At 43.6% G+C, this 23523-nt stretch overlaps 1 protein-coding gene across 3 annotated transcripts in view; it reads left to right on the plus strand.

Moving 5' to 3' along the window:
• Window positions 1-23523, plus strand: part of LAMB3 (laminin subunit beta 3) — a 59514-nt gene that overhangs the window by 35368 nt on the left and 623 nt on the right. For 2 of the 3 annotated variants that reach the window (XM_072647946.1, XM_072647948.1), the window contains 13 exons: window positions 786-974; window positions 2155-2310; window positions 2983-3179; window positions 5889-6000; window positions 8389-8767; window positions 12345-12511; window positions 12641-12861; window positions 13180-13377; window positions 14132-14276; window positions 15751-15958; window positions 17200-17341; window positions 18215-18391; window positions 21126-21279. In XM_072647946.1, coding sequence (XP_072504047.1) covers window positions 786-974; window positions 2155-2310; window positions 2983-3179; window positions 5889-6000; window positions 8389-8767; window positions 12345-12511; window positions 12641-12861; window positions 13180-13377; window positions 14132-14276; window positions 15751-15958; window positions 17200-17341; window positions 18215-18391; window positions 21126-21279 — 2445 coding nt within the window. The remainder of the gene's footprint in view (window positions 1-785; window positions 975-2154; window positions 2311-2982; window positions 3180-5888; window positions 6001-8388; window positions 8768-12344; window positions 12512-12640; window positions 12862-13179; window positions 13378-14131; window positions 14277-15750; window positions 15959-17199; window positions 17342-18214; window positions 18392-21125; window positions 21280-23523) is intronic. The other variant, XM_072647947.1, reaches the window with a different exon arrangement.

Genomic DNA, 23523 nt, shown 5'->3' on the forward strand with positions numbered 1-23523 from the left:
CCTTCCTTCCTTCCTTCCTTCCTTCCTTCCTTCCTTCCTTCCTTCCTTCCTTCCCTCCTTCCCTCCTTCCTTCCTCCCTCCCTCCCTCCTTCCTTCCTTCCTTCCTCCCTCCCTCCCTTCTTCCTTCCTTCCTTCCTTCCTTCCTTCCTTCCTTCCTTCCTTCCTTCCTTCCTTCCTTCCTTCCTTCCTCCTTTTCCTTCCTTCCTTCTTTTACTGCCCCTTGGCAGGTGCTAGACTAGAATTGAGAGGTCAGATAGTCACCAGATAATGTCATCAAGGAGTCTTCAAATCACTCTCTAGTGTTCTCTCTTCATGTCTCTTTAGGTCCCCAGCTCTTGATTAAAACATTTTCTGTTGCCCTTGCTTCTCATTCTTTCCATTCCACATTCTCCCAGTTGTGAAAGCTTAGACTGAACAATGTGTGTGTGTATGTGTGTGTGTGTGTGTGTGTGTATGTGTGTGACTATAGAGTAGTGATATAAGTTGAATGACTCCCTGGGGGATCCCACAAGCAGGTTTAGTGACATCAGGATCCTCCACTCCAGTAAGCCTCAAAGGATTTGCTATGGCATAGCAGGGCAGTGTGAGTTTCTCCAGGGATGTCCTAATGGTATGACACTGAGACTTGGAATTAATTATGTGTACACATGCATATTTTCTCTCTCTTTCATAGAGTGCCATGCTTCTTTATGGCAAAGCATGATACTGTTCCATGAGCAAAAAACAACTGAGAGCTACTGCCTTGGCTCCAATGGCTTTTGCTCCCATCTCTTTCCCTGTTCCAGGGTGTGACTGTAATGGACATTCAGAGACATGCCACTTTGACCCAGCTGTATTTGCTGCCAGCCAGGGGGTGAGTGGAGGTGTGTGTGACAACTGTCGGGACCACACCGAAGGGAAAAATTGTGAGAGGTGTCAGCTGCACTACTTTCGGAACCGCCGCCCTGGCGCTCCCATTCAGGAGACCTGCATCCGTGAGTGACTGAGACTCTCTCTACTTCTCTCTTCTCACCAGTGTCCTTCTGTTGGGTCTGACCACTTTCCTTTGGCACAAAGGCAGCAGGTCCCTAGGAAAGGCAGGGGCCTGAACTGTGGTATCTCTGTTCAGTGTGCTTGGTGATAGGCTCAGCCAGTTGGTGCAATGGGTAAAGTGTTGGCCTTGAAGTCAGGAAGACTAGAGTTTGAATCCTGCCTCAGACATTACTAGCTGTGTAAGCCTAGGCAAGTCATCTAACATCAATTTCCTCATCAGAAAATAGGGATAATAATAGGACTTACCTCACAGCATTGTTATGAGGATCAAATGAGGTGCCATAAATAAAAGTGCTTTGTAAATCTTAAAGGGCTATATAAATGCTAGCTCTTAATAACGATGATGATGATTCAATAAGTATTTACTTAGCATTGTAATGATTCTTTGCCTCTTGGGAACTCAGCCTAATGAATGAGTAAAAACAGAGCCTTATCAAAGTGACTTATAAAGCCACATGTACAAAGTAGCTTTAACAACTGTCATTCAGTTCAAAAAACCCATTTGGGGTTTTCTTGGCAAAGACACTGGAGTGGTTGCCATTTCCTTCTCTGACTCATTTTACAGATGAGGACTGAGGCGAACAAGGTTTAGCACTTGCCCAGGTTCCCCCCCCCCCCCCCCCGCTAGTAAGTGTCCGAGGACAGATTTGAACTCAGCTGCGCCACCTAGTAGCCCAAAAAGGAGCTGGGCTTCCAAAGCAGCACCAACAATGTAGTTATTGCCAAAAGTGCCCCCATGAAGGAGTCATCTGAATCTGCTGTGTATAGTCAGTGATGGCTTCTTGAAGGGTAATTTGGCTTTTTTTAAAAAAATTCTGAACTTAACAAATACCAAATTAAATAGGCATTTCCATATACATAGCAGAAAAGCAGATTGTACACAAATTTGCAGGACTGTTAGGTACGGTTTGCTTTTCCTTCTAAGGGTAGAAGTCTAACCTAAAGCTTTCAAGGTTCTTCTCCTTATTAGTGCCTCATTTTACAGGAAGTGTAGCTTTCAGTGGGATCTGGAAGGAAGTGATGGCTATAGATGGGCAGAGAGGAAGGGAGGTGGGAGCAGTCTACTTTCTTTCTCTCTGCCTCTCTCTTACTGTGGATACTGCTTCTGTGTTCTCTCCCCAGCTTGTGAGTGTGACCCAGACGGGGCAGTGCAGGGGGCCCCCTGTGACCCACTGACAGGACAATGTGTGTGCAAAGAGAACGTGAAGGGAGAACGTTGTGACCTGTGCAAGCCTGGCTTCACCGGACTCACTTTTACCAACCCACAGGGCTGCAGTCGTAAGCTGGGGGCTGGGGCACTGGGGAGTAGATATGTCTCACTGGAGGTGGGGGAGGAGGTGGCTAGGTCTCGGGTTGGGGGACCTCATATCAGTCAGATAGCATGGTGGCCGCTTTGCTACTACTACTACCACTACCACTACCACTACCACTACCACTGCCGCTGCTGCTGCTGCTACTACTACTACTACTACTACTACTACTACTACTACTACTACTACTACTACTACTACTACTACTACTACTACTACTACCACTGCTACTACCACTGCTACTTCTGCTGCTCCTGATGCTACTGCTGTTATTACTACTAACTACTACTGCGGCGGCGGCTGCTCTCTAGGGGCTTTCACAGTTTTGCTGCATCTCCTCCCTGCTAAGCGGAGAGGCTGTGCCCCTTGCTCCCAGCAGGTGGCAGCACAGGCTCGGGTTTCTCTGTGAATACAAGAGAGGGGTGGGAGACAAGGGATGCGGGAGTTGTCCCAGCCCAGCTGGCCTGAGCTGTCCAGGTTGGGGAGAAGCGCGTCTGTTGCCAGAGGAGGTTGTTGTTAAGAGTCCCCGTCTAAGGCATCTCTGGGGGGTCTCCAGCGGCCATGGGGGGAGGTCTAGGGATGGGGGGGAGTGGAGTCGCGCCTGGGGCTCCGAGGCACGCTGCTGCCTTTTGTCCCGCAGGCTGTGACTGTAGCATCCTGGGATCTCGGCGAGACACGCCCTGTGATGAGGAGACTGGGCGTTGCCTGTGCCTGCCCCATGTGGTCGGTACCAAGTGTGATCAGTGCGCCGCCCATTACTGGAAATTGGCCAGTGGCCGGGGCTGTGAGCCGTGTAACTGTGACCCTCACAACTCCTTCAGCCCACAGTGTAACCAGGTAAGGTGCTGAAAGGAGCCCCACGGGACCAGGGAGGCTGGGGGTGGAGAAAGGAGCATTAGCTTGTAGCATCAGGGATGGGTCAGCTATGGTTCGCTTCTCTAAGGGGATACAATCGAAAGGAATTAGGAGACCTCATTCTAAATCTCAGCTCTGCCATTCACTACCTCTGTGGTCTTGGGCAAGTCATTCGATCAATCACCAATTAAATCAACAATCAATAATCAATCAACAAGTATTTATTAGCCGCCTACGAGGTGACACGCAGTGTGCTAGGTGCTGGGGATGACAGTACAAAGAAGGAAACAATCCCTACTCACACTACTCCCTATCCTAACTGAGGAAACAACGTATGAAAATAAATACAGTATCCATGTAGAGTAATGATAAATATATACAAAACAGCAAAGAACAGTAGTTTGGGAGAGCAGTCACTGCCATGGGGGGAGGCAGGATCTGGAAAGCCTTAATACCCAAGATGGGGTTTTAGTTGGGTTGAAATTAACTTCTTTGGACCTCAGTTTCCTCATCTGAAAAATTGAGGAGATTTTCTAAATCTCGTATGCTCTCTGGTCAGAAGAATTCCAATATTTTAGCTCCTATTTGGAACCCACCCAGGGGATCTTTCTATTTCATTTTAAAGCTTTTCTCTTCAAAGCTTTCTAAACTTTCCCTGATCATAAATACTGTGTGAAGCACTAAGTCCCTTGGCTTTCTTAATTCTCGAGCAGACTTATATCTATGACTTCAGAGGTCTGCTCTACCCAATCCCTGATTACTTTTCCACTTCTCCTGCCACCATAACCGGACACCCAGATCTGGTATTTACTCACCTTTTCTTTTCATTTTTCCACATGTCTACCGTGTATTCCAAATCATAAATAGGTTTTCTATTTGTAAGGAAAATGGAATATGGAAATTCACAAATAATACACCCAGGCACAGGAATTAAAAGTGTGTGTGTGTGAGGGGAAGAAAATTGCCTAGTCAAAGACTGAAGGATACTTAATTTCTAATTGCTCTCCAGTCTCCTGGACTTAGTTTAGCTATTGAATCCCCACAGCCAGGGAACTCACTTGTGACTTCTAAAGAGAAGGAAACCTTCCACTCTAGAACAACCCTTAGGGGATATTTGAACCCCCAAATCAAACTCATTGGTCCATTCTATAAACCCAGCCTTCTCTCAATCAATCAGGAAACCTCCTTATTGAATTTCAAGATTTAAGATATTTGACCTAAAATTCCATCTAATCAATTAACCAATCAACATGCATTTATTAAGTATCTACTACCTGCCCGCTCTAGAGATACAGACAAAAACTGAAAAGTTGCTTCTTTCAAGTTCCTTATAGATTTTCAAGGTAGACAATGTGAACATTTATAATTACGTACAGAATAAATAGAAGATAAACCCAAAGTAATTTAGAGACAAAGGACACTAGCAATAGTGGGAAGGGAGAACAAAAGGTGGGGCTTGATCTGAGTCTTGAAGGAAGTCATTCCATGAGTGAAAGTGAAAGTGTATTCTAGACATGGAAAGATGACCAGTCCAAAGACACAGAGGTGGAAGATGGGGTGACAGATGTGAGGAAGAGCAGGAAAGACAGGTTGGTTATACCACAGCATTTGGAAAGAGGAGGAATGTATAATGAAGATGGGCCAGGTAGGGAAGAACTTTCAAAGCCAAAGAGAAAAGGTTGTATTTCATTCCAGAGGCAATAGGGAATCGCTGCAGCTTATTAAATCTGGGAATGGCATGATCAGACCTGTGCTGAAGGAAAAATCACTTTGGCAACAATGTGGAGGATGTTTTGGAGAGGGGAAAGACCAGAAGGGTGACCAAATGAGAAGCCAATGCAGTAGTCCAGGAGAATGGTCATGAGAACTTTCCTTAGGGAACTTTTCCTTAGGGATGGTGGCTGTGTGAGTAGTGAGAAGAGTATAAACTCAAGAATGTGGTGATGGTCATATCTCTGACAGAAATAAAGAAGTAGAGAAAAGGGGAGGGTCTGGGGGAAGAGATAATTAATTTTATTTTGGTGGTGTTGAGTTTGAGATGCCTTCTGGGACATCTACCTTTAAATGTCTAATCGGCAGTTAGTGATCTGGGACTGGAACTCAGGAGAAAGTTCACTTCCTTTCTGTGGTGAGACAAACATAAATATCCCTAAACTATATAGATGATACCCCAAAAACCAACCAAACAAAAAAGGAATAATTTAACCAAATATGCAGATCACCTCAAAACTTCATAAAACTTTTCATTTTCTTATAAGCAGCCTTTCTGGAAGCAATGCAAGGAAAAATGTCTGCCAGCTCTTGAGGTTACAGTGATAGATTAATATAAATATCACAACTTGGATGGACCTTACAGGTCAGCTAGTCTTACCCCTTTATTTAACACATGAAGAAATTGAAACCTGAGGACAGTAAATGGTCTGTTTAAGGCAGGAGTGGGGAATCTACAGTCTCAGGACTACATGTGGCCCTCTGGATTCTCAAGTAAGGCCCTTGCCTTGTTGTATGGGGGCAATCACAGAGAAAAACATGTACATCTTAGCTTGGAGTCTGAAGCAGAGGTAGGAATGGAGCTGCCTGATTTTCCCTGAAGCTTCCTAGCTTTACCATTCAGTGACCCTGGGGTATTATAGGCTCCCATCTCACTAGACAGGGATGGTACCTCCTGATGGCACACTCCTCTTGGCATAGTTCACAGGTCAGTGTCCATGCCGGGAAGGATTTGATGGTCCAACATGCAGTGCTGCATCCATCCGCCTGTGTCCTGATCGCTCCTATGGAGATACTGGTTCAGGATGTCGAGGTATGTTCTGTCCAGCGGGGAATATGTCTAGGGAGTGGGTGTGTGTGTCTGCGGGCAGTGTGGTCTAGCAGACAGAGTGTTGGAACTGGAGTCAGACACTTTACTAGTTGGTGTAAGCATGGATGAGTCACTTGGTCTCAGTGGAACTCAATGTCCTCGTCTATGCAACGGCACCTCTAATTCCTATCTCACAGGGTGTTAGAGAGGCTTAAATGATATAATCTGTAGAAAGAACTTTGCAAATTGTAAAATGCTGTGTAGACATCAGCTATTATTATTGTGTCTGTACGAACATTGATGCAAGACTGTTTGCATATCTACTAGTTGATCGATGAGTATTTTTTGATTAGGAGCTGCTAAGTGGCTTAGTGAGTAAAACACCACACCTGGAGTCAGGAAGACCCCTGAGTTCAAATCCAGACTCAGATCCTTACTAGCTGTGTGATCCTGAGCAAGTCATTTAACACTGTTTGCCTCAGTTTTCTTATCTGTAAAATGAATTGGAGAAAGAAATGGCAAACTACTCCTGGATCTTTGCCAAGAAAACCCCAAATGGGGTCACGAAGAGTTAGATGTGACTGAAAAACAACTAAACAACAATAATAGTCTATGTATCATGTACTGTGATACATAAACTATGTATAATTCTGCTAGGAGCTGGAGACACAAACACAAAAGTGACACAGACAGCACGCGCCTATATGAACATGTGCAAGTACACACACACACACACACACACACACACATACACACACACACGAAAATCCAGGTAATTTTCGAGAAGGAAGATACTGGAAGCTAGAAGAATGACCTCACATAGCAAGTGCTACTTGAGCTAAGCTTTGAAAGAAATTACGAATTCAGAGGTGGAGGAGGTGAGAGGGAAGTGCATGGTGGGGTGTGTGTATGTGTGTGTGTGTGTGTGTGTGTGTGTGTGCACGCTTGCGCATGCACAAATAAGTAATAGGTGCATGCTCACCTCTCTTGGTTGGCATTTGTGCTGTGTTCATTTATTGTAACTGGAGAATAAACTTTACCAGTCCCAGTGAATGCAAAAAATCATGAGAATGAATGATCTCCCATCTGTGCACCTGCCCTAAAAGTCAGTTCCCTGCTGGCAATTCAGCAAATGTCCCAGATGTGTCCTGGTACTTTGAGTGTGTTATATTTCTTTATCTTTTGCAGACAGACACCACATTTCCTGGACTTGATCTCCATTGTGTCTGTCAGGTAGAGAGGAGATGTTTTTTCTCCATTGAAAAGAAAAAGGAACAAGAGCCCCCAAATTAAAAACAGTACCATAGATTTATAGCTGGAAGGAACCTTGGATGCTATCTAACCATAACTCTAACCCTATTAGGTTTTCTAACCCTAATTCCTACTTTGTAAAATGGGGATAATATTAGCATCTTCTTTACAGGGTTGTTGTGAGGATCACATGAGATAATACATATAAAGTGTTTTGTAAACCTTAAAGTGCTATACAAATGTTAGCTATTGTTATCTAGTCTAACCCCCTTATTTTACAGGCGAGGAAACTGAGGCCCAAAGTCACTCAGTAACTGGCAGATCCAGGATTTAAATTTCGATCCTTTTACTCCAAATTCATTGCTCTTTCCATCATACCAACAGAATAATGCCTTCACTGTTTATAAAGTGCTTCCCTTACAATAGCCTTATAAGATGAGAGGCAATGTAGTGTAGTGGATAGAGAGCCAGCCAGTCTTGCAATCAGAAGACCTGGGTTCAAGTCCTACCACTGATATGCACTGACTGTGTGATCCTATGTAAGTCCCTTAACCTCTCAAAGCTTAAAGCAACTAAGATGATAAGGTTGCAGAGAAGGTACCTGTTAGCATTGGTAGAGAGAATTTTCTCATTGGAAGTTCTTTATGTTAATGAGCTCACAGGTTTAGTCCAAGAAAAATCCAGTAGATGACACTTATAATATGTTCATTTGATCCCTGCATGTAGCCATGGTAGATAATGTTATTCTCATTTGAGAAATGAGGAAACTGAGGTTTATAGAGGTTAAGGGACTTACTCATGGTCACCTCAAGTAGTAGAAAGTCAAGGTAGTATTTGAATCCAGTTCATTTGGCTCCAGAGGACACGCTCTTTCCATTATACTATAACTACCTCCACCAACTTAGCAAAGGCTGAGAATTTAGGGTTCCATCATACTCAGATTAATAAGCATTTATGAATTGCTTGCCATGTGCCAGACACCATCTGGGGTTACAAAGAAAGGTAAAAACAGCCCCTGTCCTGAAGGAGCTTCCAATCATGGTGTTCTCTCTCTCAAGTAAAACTGAGACCATTCTAGGAGGAACACTCAGTCTCTGTCCTCAGGGCTCACTCCTCTGTCTCTTCTTGCCCCATCTGCAGCCTGTGACTGTGACTTCCGGGGGACAGAAGGTCCAGGCTGTGACAAAGCTACAGGTCGATGTTTGTGTCGCCCGGGCTTTGGTGGTTCCCGTTGTGACCAGTGCCAGAGGGGCTTCTGTGACAACTACCCCGTCTGTGTGGCCTGCCACCCCTGCTTCCAGACATATGATAGGAACATCCGAGAGGAAGTTCTACGTCTTAGGGCCCTGCTCAACACCACAGCTGGGCTCCGGCCAGGGTCTGGCCTAGAGGAGCATAGGCTGGGCCCCCGGATGGTGGAGGCAGAGAACAGCATCCGACAGATCCAGGCAATCCTCAGGATGCCCTCAGTCACAGAGCAAGAGATAACTGAGGTGGCAAATGGCATCTTCTCTGTCAGGTACTCTCCCCCTCATTCTTCCTCCTACCCGTTTGAAATTTGATAAAAAGGTACGCAGGAAAAGAAAAATCAACAACTCTTGATTAGTCATCCTAATGGAGGGAACCAGATGTGAAAGAATAGAGTTTCTTTGTGAATTTGGAGGATATTTTTGGTATTGAAATATAATCTGTTTGTTGTATCTATGTTCTTTGTGGCCCCTTGGGTCAAGAGAGAAGGGAGAAGACAACGAGATACCAGGATTAGGAGGCACAAGTGTGTGTGGGCGAGATATTCATGTCTTTCTGACAACTTGAGAGTGAAGTGAGGCTTTTGAATTTACCAGTAGGTGAAACACAAGCAACCACAAGTTGGTGAGAGCCCAGGTCTGGGTGAAAAGGAGAAGCAAAATATCTGAGGTTGGCTCTGGAGATTCTAGAACATGGCAGACACCATGGGATGCTGAACTACAGATTATGGTTCAAAGAAATCAGCTAGATTAGGATGTATTTATAAAGTTTGAGAGCTGTCCAGTTAGACATTGGATAGATTCTTTGATAGTCCATTGCTTCTCTGACTATTAATAATAATTCACATTATTATTAACCCTTTAAGATTTGTTTGTTGTTGTTTAGTCCAACTCTTCTTGACCCCCATGGGAGATTTTCGTGGCAAAGATACTGGAGTGGTTTGCCATTTCCTTTTCCAACTCATTTTACAGATAAGGAAATTGAGGCAAATCAGGTTTAGTGACTTTCCCAAGGTCACATAGCTAATAAGTGTCTGAGGCAAGATTTGAACTCAAGAAAGTGAATCTTTCTGACTCTAGGTCCAGTGCTCTATTCACTGCATCACCTAGTTGCCTCCCCTTTAAGGTTTACAAAACTTTTTTCTCAAAACATGTCTATGGGTTAGGGAGTACAATTTATGAATCTACTTTCTCCTCTAAAGAAACATTTTGGCTTAATCTAAAAATGACTGAGGATATAAAAAGAGGGAAGAGAAGATCTACTGGGATGCCTGTGATTCTGCATGAGGACATTAATTTAGGACTAGGAGAACATAACATAGGGTGGGATTTGTCCCCAGACTTTGTTCAGCCTTCTTTCTATTTGACTAAGGTGTGGAGGGCATCATACTTAAGACAGACCAAGTCTTTAAGATGGTGGAGAAGAGGAAGCTGGGACTGTCATCCCCTTAGAGACTGGCCCAGTCATGATCTGTATCTCAAGGGAAACTGCAGATTTGCTGTTATCCCAGAGGAAGAATATCTTATCTTAGAATAAGTTATCTAAAAATAATTTTGTATTTGGCTTTAGAATGATTAACAAACCCCATGCCCCATTTAGCTTTCTGTTTGCCGCAGGTGATACTAAAATTAGTTTGCTCTTTTTTGAGCCCACACAGACTGACAGTCAGAGAAAGCAGCTATGTGTGCAATTGGGAAGAAAGTGGTCTGGTATTCAATACTGTCATGACCGCTGACTAGTTCTATGATCATAGATAAAGGCAAGAATTAGCACTAGATGATCCCTGTGCTCTAGAGCAGAGATACCTGTGGACTGCATACCTCCCCCTGACCTTCCCCCTCTGTGCCCCACCAAGGATTGATTTCAGGAGTCTGTGAACTTAGAAAACAATTTACATCATAATTTCAATATAACTAGTTTCCTTGGTAACCTTACGTATTTTATTTTGTGCATTTGAAAGCATTTTTATGGCTTCAACAGATTGCTGAAGAGCTCTATGACACAAAAAAGGGCCTTAGTTTCCTCATCCGCAAAATGGGAATAATACTGTTTTCCCTATTTAAGTTACAGGGCTCTTGTGAGGCTCAAACAGGGTAATTATGCAAAAATACAAACATTTTATGACCATAAAACATGTATGTACACATATGCATGTGTGTTTACGTGCACATATATACACATATATGTGTATATATAAATATATAAATTCAGCTGTGCATATGTGATTAGGATGATTGAGAGTTGCTTATAAATTGCCTACAAACTTTTTTTGCTTTTTAAAAAATAAGCCTTACAGTATATGCCACTGTAAGTTAGGAGAGTTATTAGTACCATTGTTTTACAAATAATAATTTCAGGAAGGATGACCTTGTATAAATGCTGACTGAGAGCCAGGAAGACTGAGTTTCAAATCCTATCTTTTGACACAATGTGATGGAGAGTGAGTCATTTAACTTACTGATATTCAGGGTGTCACCTAGGGACATTTTTCTTCTCATTTGGTCCTCACAATAACCCTCTGAGAAGCAGATAGTGAAAATTATTATTTCCTCTTTATAGAAAAGGATACTACAGGTCTAAGCAGGGGAGTGACTTGTTCAAGGTCACGCAGGAGGTACGTGGCCAAGCAGGGATTCACACTCATCTCTCCCAGATTTCAAGACCACTCCTATTCACCATACCACTGAGCAGTGATGAGATACAAGATTGGCTAGGTAAAGGTGAAGGTCTTGATGGAAGACCTTGCATTTGGGATCAACTCTTCTTCAGAAGTAATTCCCTATTACCAAAGGTCTTCAGGCACAGACTGGATGATCACTTCTAAGTTCAAATGTAGGTTGAGCTAGATGTTCTTGGAGGAGAACTTACTGAGAGAGAGTGTAGAGGAAAAGAAACAGGGGTCAAGGGCTGAGCCTTGGGGAATGCCTACAGTTAAGACATGGATGGGTGGAAAGAGAGGAGTCATTTCATGAGAGAAGAAGCAACTGCCAAGGTAGGAGGACAAGCATAGGGACAAGCATTCTAGAAGCCAATATAATAATAATAGCAGCTAACATTTCTAGAGTGCTTACTATGTGCCAGGTACTGTGCTAAGTGCTTTATAATTACTACCTCATTTGATGCTCACAACAACCTGGGAGGTAGGAGCTATTATTATCCTCCTTCTACAGATGGGGAAACCAAGGTCAATAGAAATTAAGTGACTTGTTCAGAGTCATACAGCTAGTAAGTGTCTGAGATTGGATTTGAACTCAAGTCTTCCTCACTCAAGGCCTAGTACTCTATCCAATGCACCATCCATCTGCCCTATTTAAAATTGATTTTTTATAACAGTTAGTTGGTCAACAAGCATTATTAAGTGCTTACTATGCTTTAGGCACTGTGCTAAACAATCAAAATGAGGTGGATGGTAAATGTATCATCTTTGTCTCCCAGCCCCTCTATAAGGGGTTCTGTGTTTGTCTTTGTGTTCCTGGGATCTAGCATTGAGATGTGTATGAAATAAATACTTAATAAATGTTGATTTGAATTTGTTGAAACTGATGCTCAGGAGATCATGAGATCACAAGAAGAGGTCATGGTATGAAATGAAAGAAACAGGCCACAAAGGCAAACCAGGGATGACCACTGCTTTGGGAGACATCTTTGCCCCTACTGGCAACTTTTGATTAGCTAGAGTCTGAATTTTTAGCCTATGGATGATGAAGGCCCCTTGACTTTTCCCTGGTTTCTGCTTTCTCTGACTCAGCTGAAACTTCTTTTTGGGATGGGAGGTAGTTGGCAAGGGCAAGGAAGGCAGGCCAAAGTCCATTCAAAGCCCTTCATTCATAGCTCCTCTCTCCCCACAGGAGGACCCTCCAGAGTCTGCGGACAGATCTGCCCTTAGAAGAGGAGACAGATTCTGTTCTGGGAGAGCTGGAGAATCTGGACAGAAGTCTTAAGCTCCTCCTCCTCCAATATCAGAACAAGAGAGAACAGTTTGAGAGAATTAGTAGCACAGACCCCTCAGGTAAAGGTGCATAGGCTACCTTTGGGGGTCCTGCACGACCTCTTTACGTGGCCCGTGATGCCATCTCTACTGTCTCCATCTTTCTCTTCAGCTTCCTAGTTCCTTAGGTCGCTCATCCCCTTCCTCACTCTGTAGGTTCCTTCCGGATGCTGAACTCTGCCTACCAGATGTCTTCCCAAGCTGCTCAACGTATGGCTAGCAGCTCAAACCTGCTGCTCCAGGCCCATAACAGCCGGAGAGAAGTGGAAAGACTGGAGAGGCAGGTGGAAGGAAGTGGAAGTACTGGGGGGCCCCAGCTCCAGACCCTGAGACAACAAATGGCTTCCTTTCCCAATCTGACGCCCACCATCAACCAGGTGAGTCCCTCAGTTCTTGGGAGGGATTCTAAGAAGAGCATTCCTCATTACCAAGAACTTCCCCCCACCCACTTTGTGCTTTGGACACCCCCATTGATGACTCACATTTCTTTTCAGATTCTCCCTATTCTTTGTACTTTCTTCTCCTCTCCTCAACCACTATAAACCCCTATCCCCCATATGCTCAGTGGTTGCTATGGAGACAAATTTCTGGTCCATTGTTGTCATGGTGATGGTCAGCCATTTGTTTTCTGGGAGTGGGATGGGGCAGTGTTGGAGGGGGTGGGTTTCACTTATTCTCCATCTTTCCCATGGCAGATTTGCGGGACTACAAGGCAGGAGACCTGTACCCCAGGACAATGTCAAGGGATGCTGTGTCCGCGAGACAATGGCACAGCCTGTGGTACTAACTGTAGAGGCATCCTCCGGCAGGCAGGCAGTGCCTTTAGGACTGCTAAGCAGGTGTCCCAACAGCTCCAGAACTTCAATGCTCAGCTCCAACAAACCAGGCAGATGGTAGGTATGAGTTGTGCAGAAAGGAGAGAGAGGGATAGAAAAGCACCAGGATCCTGAGTACACTTTCTGTAACCCCTCAAAAGATCAGGCTTATTCTCATGTCCATTTTATGGTCAAGGAAACTGACAAGAGAGTGGAATCTTAGAACTGGAAGAGACCATCTGACCTAATTCATACATGCAAAGTGATCTTTTACCCTACCCAGTGATGACCTCCTGAAGCAGCATGTCCCTCTTTTTTTTAATAGCTGTAATTATTAGGAAGATGTCCCTTTTATGGAGTATAAATCTGCTTCTCTGGAATTTCCACCTGATTATTCTTAGTTTTGCTCTCTGAGGCCAAGCAGAACAAAAGCCTAATTCTTCCAGGAATCCATTCACATATTTGAAAGCAGTGATCATGTTCCTCCTTCCCCTACCCCTGTTTTAGCTTTGTTTTTTCTTCTTTAGGCTAAACACCTCCTGTCTCTTTAACCTGTCCTGACATGACATGTTCTCAGGTTGTAGAAAGGTCACATAGCATATGAAGGGTGAGAATACTAGCCTTTGTTTTCAGTCTGTTGTTCAGTGCTCCCCTGAACACGAATATCCTTCAGGGCCATAGCTACCTGACAATTCCAAATGCTACCTGGGTAGGAGTTAGGAGAGAGGGGATTTCCCAGATTTTTCTTTGGGAGGGGGGGAATTAAAAGAATGGACAGAGGATCTCTTGAGATATGAGCCCTTGTCTGTCTTATTTCCATGTTCATTGTTAGATCAGGGAAGCAGAAGAAGCTGCCACCCAGATCCAGACAGATGCCCAACGCCTAGAGATCCAGGTGAGCAATAGTCGTTCTCAAATGGAAGAGGATGTCCGACGCACCCGTCTCCTCATCCAGCAGGTCCGGGACTTTCTCACTGGTGAGTGAATGCATTGCCCATCCCTTTCCCATTAGGGTCCAGACCTGAGTTTTGCTGATGGGTCATCAGGCAGGATGGCGTTAGTCAAGAGATCGCTGGACTCTGATTTCTCAGTTCTGCTATTGCTGTCTGACCTTGCTCTCTCTCTACCTCAGTTTCCTTGTCTGTAAAATGAGGATGATAATACCTACCTTACAGGGCTACGAGGATCCAGTAAGAGGCAGATGTGAAAAGTTAAAATTGCCAGACAAATGCAGTATTACTATTTCTGTTATTTTTGTTATTAGTAACAATATTGCCTGGTCCCTCTATGGAAATCTTGGCCACAGCCTAATTACTACCATCTGGAGGAATAGTATATCTATTATTACAGTTCTTGGTTCTATGTAGCATCATTCCAAAGAGCCCAAAGCACCTTTCTATCTATTATTAATGTCCACAAATGTCACTGGTGAGTAGGAGGAGGCAGGAAGAACACATTTTCTCTGTGTTGTTGCTCAGATGTTTCAGTCATATCTGACTCTTCATTACGTCATTTGAGGTTCTCTTGGCAAGATACTAGAGTGGTTTGCCATTTCCTCCTCCAGCTCATTTTACAGATGAGGAAACTGAGTCCAAAATGGTTAAGGGACCTGCCAGGGTCACACAGCTAGTAGGTGTCTGAGGTCAGATTTGAACTCAGGAAGATAAGACTTCCTGACTCCAGATCCAGCACTCTAATCACCTCACCACCTAGCTTCCCCCTCTATTTCTGTTACAAATGGGAAAACTGAGGCTCAGAGAGACTCAATGATTTACTAAAAGGCCTGGGCCAAACAGATTCTTGAACTAGGGCTTTTGGACTTTGTGACTTGCAGAGTAGGATATAGTAAGCATGAGCAAACTCTCTAGGAGAGGTCTACTTCCCAGAGAGGAAGAGTTCCTTGCTAATCTGATGTGAAAGATTGCCTCTTTCCATCTGTACAGGTAGCAAGGTACTTGGGAAAGCAACCTCAGCAGGACCTGGTTCTAGTGCTATCTGTTACACTAGTTGTGTGACTTTGAGCAAGTCACAGCCTCTGTGAACCTCAGTTTCCTCATCTGTAAAATAAGGATAAAAATATATGTGTAGTTTCACAGTGGTGAGGAAAGTGCTTTATAAAAATTGAAGTCCCACATCACTGTGAGTAATATCATTACAGGTTGTTGTTAATACTATTTTTGTAATAGCTAGGTGTGCTAACCAAGTTGAGCAAGCTTTAAGGGTTAGGATTCAGCATTCCAGATACATAAAGTCTTTCCTGCCTAAAGCCTAGGAGTTCTGGTCTCCCACCCTAACACAGTGGAATCAATATACTTCCTTGTGGGTGTCAGGAAAGGGATGCTTCTAAGTTGGGGCAGTGTGTGCTTCTTCCTTGGATCCAAGGGCTGTCTGACCCTTTAGGAAGAGGGCAAAGGGAGGGTCCCTTACACCTGGCCCAAACCTGCCTTTCAGACCCCAGCACAGATGCAGCCACCATCCAGGAGATCAGCGAGTCAGTTCTGGCTCTATGGCTGCCCACGGACTCAGCAACAGTCCTTCAAAAGATGAAAGAAATCCAGGCCATTGCAGCCAGGTTGCCTAATGTGGACCTGATTCTGTCTCAGACCAGACAGGACATCACTCGGGCTCGGAAGCTGCAGGAGGAGGCAGAATTGGCCAGGTGAGGCTTGACACTTTTGGCTTCTTTCTTGTTATTTATAATCTCCCAATTTACTCCAGGGAAACACTGACTTTAGGACCTAGACTGGGAGGTGGGAGAATAATGAGGGGAATGTAGAAGATTATCTCTTATTTTCTTCTAGCCCTAAATACTGTAATCCTATGAAATTTGCTAGCTGTGTGACTTTTCATGAGCCATCTAATTTCTCTCAGCCTCACTTTCTTCATCTATAAAATGGAAATAGTAAAAGTACTTACCTCTCAGGGTCGTTATGAGGACCAAAACTGTATATACTCTATATGTTAAATACTTTGTAAACCCTAGAGTGCTATATAAACGTTAGTGGTTGTAGTGATGCTAATGCCTATTAGGGACTTTAATGGAGGATGGTGAGTATGGATTTTGCCACAAACTGGGTACCTTGAATATTCCTGAGCAGGGGTAGTTTAGAGGTGTGCCACAAGGAATTCAAGGTCAGCAGCAGGCCTAATGACATGCATGTATTGCAAATGCATGCAGATATACCCATTGCTCTGTATTCCTGACTGGAAACCTAGTTTAAAACCGAACCAAACACAAATTGCAAAGGGAAATTTGGAATCATCTAGTTATTTTATAGGTGGAAATTTGGAGTCATCTGGTTATCTCACAGGTGGAGAAACTGATGCAAGAGAGATTTAAGTCATTTGCCAAAGGTCTCACAACTAGAAAGTGGGAAAACTGGGATTCAGACTCAGACCTTTTGATTCTCAAGTCAAGCATTATTTCTACTAATAGTAGATTTTGTTCATTGGTCTTATACATACATATATATATATATATTTTGAATAAGTTAGAGGTTTATTATTTGGTCAGTTTTATCATCTTTTCCATCAAATGATATAAGATACAGAGCCCTTTGCAAACCTTAAAGCGCTGCGTAAATGTTAGTTACTACTAGTTATCATCATCATCATTATTAACATTAAGGACCTATGGCCTTCAAAGACAAAGGTTCTGGAATATGGAAAGTGGTGGTGTAAGGTATCTAATTTTTTTGGTTGGGGGGGGGTGGTTTCTAACTTTTTTCCTGGTGCAAAATTTGCCCTTGAATGGGGGCATCCAGAAAAATAAACCGACTGATTCAGTTGTCCTAACCTCTTTCTTGGTTTGAGAAATGGTGCCCCCAAGGACTGGTGGGATAGATGCCCACATTCTCCCCTTTCTTTATTCTCTCCCTTGCCCTTCTCCTAACATGTAAGGAGCCGCTCCATTACTGTGGAGGGTCAGGTGGAGGATGTGGTGGAGAACCTGCGCCAGGGCACGGTGGCACTTCAGGAGGCAGAAGACACCATGCAAGGCACCAGTCGCTCCCTGGGACTCCTGCAGGACCGGATCACTGAGGTGAGCCAGTGTTTGATGGCTTCTTCTCCTCCTTTAGCTCCTTCAAATTGGAAAAATTAGAAAAGTGACCCTTGGCTCACAGGTCTACAGAGAAGTGAGGCCTTCTAAAAAGGAGGCAGCACGCCTAGTGAAAATAGGGAGGCTGGCCTTCTTTGTAGTTGGTCTTTTCAGATCTCTGTGTCTCTGGGGGAAAGGAGAGGAGAGGCACATGAGGGCCATTATCATTATTTCAGGAGCTACCTTAGGAAGTCGCAGGATCTCAGAGATGGGAGTCATCAAAGCACCTAGTAACTCTAAAAACCTGTACCCAATGAGAAATCTTTTCTACAATATCCATTAATTTTTTTTCTTTCAATAGTACCAGGTAGTGTGGTATCATAGTCAGGAAGACCTTAGTTCAAATTTTTCCTCTGACACATACTGTGTGACTCTGGGCAAGTCACTTAACCTCTGAGTCTGGGCAGTTTTCTAAGGCAATAAGGCAGAGCAGATGGAGGGAATTTCCTCACTGGGAATTCCTCCTAACATTGAAATTATAGTTTTGGTCCCTACACCTCCCAACCCCCTACCAAAATGTGCCAAACACTATGGCTGGCACTGACAAATGCTTATCTGGCCTCTTCTTGAAGAGCATTGATGAGAAAGATGCTAATTCATTCTAAACCAAGTTTTAGGGGAGCTGGAGAAGGAGGGAGGAAATCTGTAGCAGGAACAATGTGGATTTTCTAGGTTAAATTTTTATAGCTGCTGATTTCGGGGGGGAGTGGTTTTTGGGACAAGAATGAGGATATCCACAGGATGCCATGAAAAGGCACAAGCTCTTTCTTTTTCCCACTTTCACCCCTGCCTTTTTTCCTTTTTCCACCTCCCTAGGTCCAGCAGGTCCTCACTCCAACAGAAAGGATGGTGACAGGTATGACAGAGCAGCTGACTAATTTCAGGAACCGGATTGAACAGCTCCGCAACAAAGTTGGGGAGCAGAGAGCAGAGTCGGCTCAAGCCCAACAGATTGCCCAGGGGGCCAGTGAGCAAGCTCTCAGTGCTCAGCAGGTATGAGGAGATAACAGACATCTCCAACCAATGTGGACTTGGTTACCTCTTGGTGCAACATCCCTAATGCTCCTTGGGGAAGGAAGGGAATGGGAATGTCTCTTTTTCAGGCTGGGAAATGGAAGAACCAGTGTCTAGATCTAATTATAGAAAGTTTGAGCCAGAGAGGATCTTAGAATTCGTCTAATCCTTCCTTCCTCACTTTACAGAGAAGATAACAGAGTTCTGGTTTATTATATAATACTTAAGGATGTATAATGAGCCTAAGGGTAGAGTTCAGCTCACTTAATCAGTAAACAGATGTTAAATAAATGCTGAGAATACAAATAAAAAGCTAAAACAGCCCTTGCCCTCATAGAACTTATATTCTAATGGGGAAGATAACATGCATGTGAGGCTATATACACAAGGCATACAAAGTGGATACATGGTAACCCTAAAAAGGAAGATAATAACAGCTCCTTAGGGAACTGGGAAAGACCTTCTTGAAGAGTCAGAGACAGGGGTGGGGACCTCAGGGTCATATAGTTCCTTGGGTGTGATCTTTTGACTGAGTACAAGTTTTACAAAACAAATCCTTTTATTAAGGGAATTTGTTCTGTGAAGTTTGGATTCAATCAAAGGGCTGCACTTGAGGACCTAGAAGGCCACATGTACTCTCAAGGCTGCAGGTTCCCTACTCTAGAAGAGGGTATTCTTTGAGAGGCCAGGATTCTAGGAGTGAGTCCAAGTGAGTCTAGAGACTTTCCAAGGGTGAGGAACAGATAGTACAAAGGTATAGAGATGGGAAATGGAGCATTGTGTGGTAGGAATAGCAAGTAAGCTATTATTGTTGAACTGTTTTTGACTCTATCTGGGACTCTGTCTTGAATTCCCCCAATTCAAACTCTGATACTCTTAGGCTAGCAAATTCGTTTAGACAATAGATGATTCTCAAAATATCATTTCCATTCTCCCTTAGCTGTTTGGAATGAGATGGCACAAAACTATGCCATTCTTTGTAGTCTAAAGCTTTCCTGATGAGGAATTAGGATCCAGGATTTAGATATGTCCTTCAGAAATTCCTCTTGGAACTCCATCTACTGGTTTACCCATTCATTGTTCACTGAGCACTTCTTGTGCTGGCCCGGAACCATGCTGAACCATGTAGAAAAGACAGAAAAAGCTAGGATTATTAACCTTGGGAATCTTGAGAGCAGGGAGGCTTTTCTTACCTGACCTTAAATGATTTACAGAAGCATCACCATCCTAAAAGAGAAACAGCATTAGTCACCAAGTAAGACAAAAGCAGAAATGTTTGTAGAACTTAAGCTAAAAGGGCCAAGTTGTATAATCCTCTCTCTCCTGTCATCCCAGGAAAAAAAAGCCAGTGAGTAGCTCTTTTGTTAGTTTGGTTAGTTTTTTGGCCCCTTGTGACCTTGTACTCCCTACCCTGGTCCTAGAGGGCAGTTCATTGGACCACAGGATTTATTATTTTAAAGAAGAGACTTTTATGGTCATTTAGACCAAGTCTCTCATTTTTCAGATGAAAAAACTAAACTTGCTCAAGGTCACAGAGGTTAAGTAGGTAACAGAATCAGGATCTGAACCCAGATCCTCTGTCTTTCAATCCAGTGTTCTTTTTCTTATTCTTTGCTGCCTGTCTTGATGAGCTCAGTGTATCAGATCTGCCTTTGGGGGAATGTCGTGGATGTGCCCCACCAGTCCCTGAATCACCATTTAGCATTTCAACTCTCTATGTCTCAGTTCCCTCATTTGTAAAATGGGGATAATTGTGTCTCTCATGGGTCCATGGAGAGTGGGGCCTGAGGAGACAGACACTCAGCGCAGTTGAAAGCTGATAGGGAATCAGGCACAAGACTGTTGGTTGTTAGCTGGTGATCAGCAGGCACAAGTCATGGCCAGCGGGTGAAGCCAAAGAAATGAGCCAAAATATCACTTGCCTCCAAGTGTGGGTGAGAGTAGAGCAGGAAGCCATGGGAGAAGTGTGGCCCCTGACTCAGAGGTGAAGAACGTAGACCTGGGCACTCACAGACTTAAGTCACAACCAACAGTGATTTCTTTGATGCCAGGGTCTAACCCTCCAGCATACTTTAATAATGGGGAGGTACCAGCCATTGGGACATCTACACTAATGATCCTCAAGCTGCCCATCTTGGCAGGCTGATAGAAGCAAAGTGCTTTAGAAACTGTGAAGTCCCTTAGAAATGTGAGTTATCATTGTCAAGTCAATAAGCTGCTTTGCTGAGCACAAAAGTGCAGGTAAGGCATGGCCCATGACCTTCAAGGGGTGGACAGTCTAGATTCAGGAAGGGATTCATAATTCTATACTAGAACTACAATTCGAATTTGTAATCCTAGATTAGAACTATACTTCTAGACTTTAGAATTATAGACTCAGAAGTGGAAGGGACCTCTCAGGTCATTTAGTTTGATTGTACCTGAACAGGAATCTCCTCTGCAACGTCTCTGACAAGTGTTTACCCTCTGCTTGAATATTTCCAGTGATGGGAAGTTCATTATGTCATCAAGTAGCCCATTTCATTTTGGGGCAGCTCGATCAGGGGAAATAAAAAATAATCCAGGGGAAACAATCAGAGACTAATAAGACTTTTTAAAAGAAGTACTTATGGTACCATGAAGACCTTCATTCTTTAATGTGAGGTTGAAGATGGAGGTGGTGGTCATAATCCCATACCATTGCAATAAGATTATTCCTTTTGATATCCTTCAGGGATTTGAGAGAGTAAAACAAAAGTATGCAGAACTGAAGGACCGGATGGGTCAGAGCCCCGAGCTGGGGGAGCAGGGGAACCGAATACTGAGCGTCAAGACTGAGGCGGAAGAGCTCTTTGAGGAGACCATGTCTATGATGGACAAGATGAAAGGTGAGGGCCATTGACCTTCTTCAAGGGAAGTGGGAGGAGGCGTGTGGAGGTGGGGTCAGCAGACTTTTGCACCCCTTTTTTGTACATGCTCCGTCCCCTCTTGTTGTCTCCTTCACTGGTAGACTAATCTCAGTATCTCTAGTAAAAGCTGAGCATCCATCCAGAGGTGGCACCCCAATCCAGAGACCCCTCTTCTGTAATTAGCAGCACTGAGGGTGTGCAATTAAGAAACACATTTACTAAGTGCCTACTGTAAGCAAAGCACTTTATTAAGTGTTGTGGAGCATAGGAAAAAGCATCCCTCCTGGATGGGATCTGATATTTCCTTTAGGTGCTATGATGTATATCTTATCTCCTCTCCTTAAGCCTACTGGCAATGAAGAGAAATGTGATATAAATGCCAAATAAATATCCTGCACTAGGTACTACCTCCACTGACAGATCAGAACCAGCCTGCCTTTGATTTAGTGGTTGAGTTCTAGCTTGTTGACCCACAGCTAGTAATTGTTGGAGGTAGGATCTGAATCAAGATCTTCCTAACTCCAGATTCAGTATTTTATCCATTGAGTTACTGATTCCTCTCTAATGCCAAGTAAGTGTTATATGTTGAGGAGAGGGGGAGACTCCATGGACTGGAGTGGTGAGGTAAGGCTTCATGAGAAAGGTGAGACTGACGTTGGACATCTAAGGGCAAATTAGGAGTTGTAGGGTATTCTTGGGGAGGGGGGAAAATTAAGGGGGTGGAGGGAAGTCTATTCAGGGCTTCAGATTATGGCTGTTTTAGGAGTAAGGATGCCAGGTTAATGAGGTTAGATATTATTCTATAGGCAATAGGGAGCCCTAGAAAATTTTTTTTTTAGCAGGGGTAAGCCAGGAAGAAAGGAGAATTTAATTTTTAATTTTTTATATAATTAATTTGTTTTTAGTTTTCAACATTCACTTCCATAAGATTTTGAGTTTTAAATTTTCTCCATCTCCCTATCCTCCCCCCTCCCCAAGAGGGTGTGCAATCTGATATAGGCTCTACTTACATATTCATATTAAATATATTTTCACCTTAGTTATGACGTAAAGAATTTAGAACTAATGGGAGGAACCATAAGAAAGAAGAAACAAAACGAAACAACAAAAGAAAAGGAGAGCAAATAGTATGATTATGTCTGCATTCAGACTCCAGAGTTCTTTCTCTGGATGTGGATAGCATTTTCTATTGTAAGTCTTTTGGAGTTGTCTTAGATCCTTGCATTGCTGAGAAGAGCTAAGTCTCTCAAAATCAGTCATTGCACAATGTGGCTGTTACTGTGTACAGTCTTCTTCTGGTTTTGCCCATTTTACTCAGCATCTGTTCATATAAGTCTTTCCAGCTCTCTGAAATCTGCCTGCCCATCATTTCTGACAGCACATGAGTATTCCATTACATTCATATACCATAACTTGTTCAGCCAATCCCCAATTAATGGACATCCCCAATTCTTTGCCACCACAAAAAGAGCTGCTATAAATATTTTTGTGTGTGTGAGTCCTTTTCCCATTTCTGTGGTCTCTTTCTGATACAGAACTAGTAGTGGTATTGTTGAGTCAGAGGGTATGCAGTTTTATAACCCTTTGGGCATAGTTCCATATTGCTCTCCAGAATGGTTGGACCAGCTCACAGCTCTAACCAACAATGCATAGTGTACTAAGTCTCCCATATCTTTTCCAACATTTATCATTTTCCTATTTTGTCATGTTAACCAATTTGATAGGGTTGATGTGGTACCTCAGAGCTATTTTGATTTGCATTTCTCTAATGAATAGTGATTTAGAGCATTCTAAAAAGAGAATTTTAAAGGAAATTTGGTCTGGAATCCATAAACTGGGTGAATTAAAAGAGAACTGGAGATCATCTTCTGAGCTTGTCTCTTGTGTTAGTCAAGGGAAGATGGAAGGGGGAGGGGAGGAGAAAGGAATCTAAGTATGAAAAAGACTTTATGGGGTCCTTGTGACTAAAGTGAAGGGATGAGATTCCAGGATCATTTCATCTTTGTCTCTGCCTCCAAGCACATCTGCCTTGGTAGAGAGGAGAAGCTGGGGAATGTGTGTGCGTGCTTGTGTGTGTGTGTGTGTGTGTGTGTGTGTGTGTGTGTGTGTGTGTGTGACAGGGAGAAGGAGGAAGGGGGAGAGAGACACAGAGAGAGACACACACACAAGAGAGGAGAGGGGCAAGACAGACACATGGGGAGGGAGAGGAGACAGAAACAAAAA

This window comes from Notamacropus eugenii, chromosome 2 (genome assembly GCF_028372415.1).
Source record: "Notamacropus eugenii isolate mMacEug1 chromosome 2, mMacEug1.pri_v2, whole genome shotgun sequence".
Lineage (NCBI taxonomy): Eukaryota > Metazoa > Chordata > Mammalia > Diprotodontia > Macropodidae > Notamacropus > Notamacropus eugenii.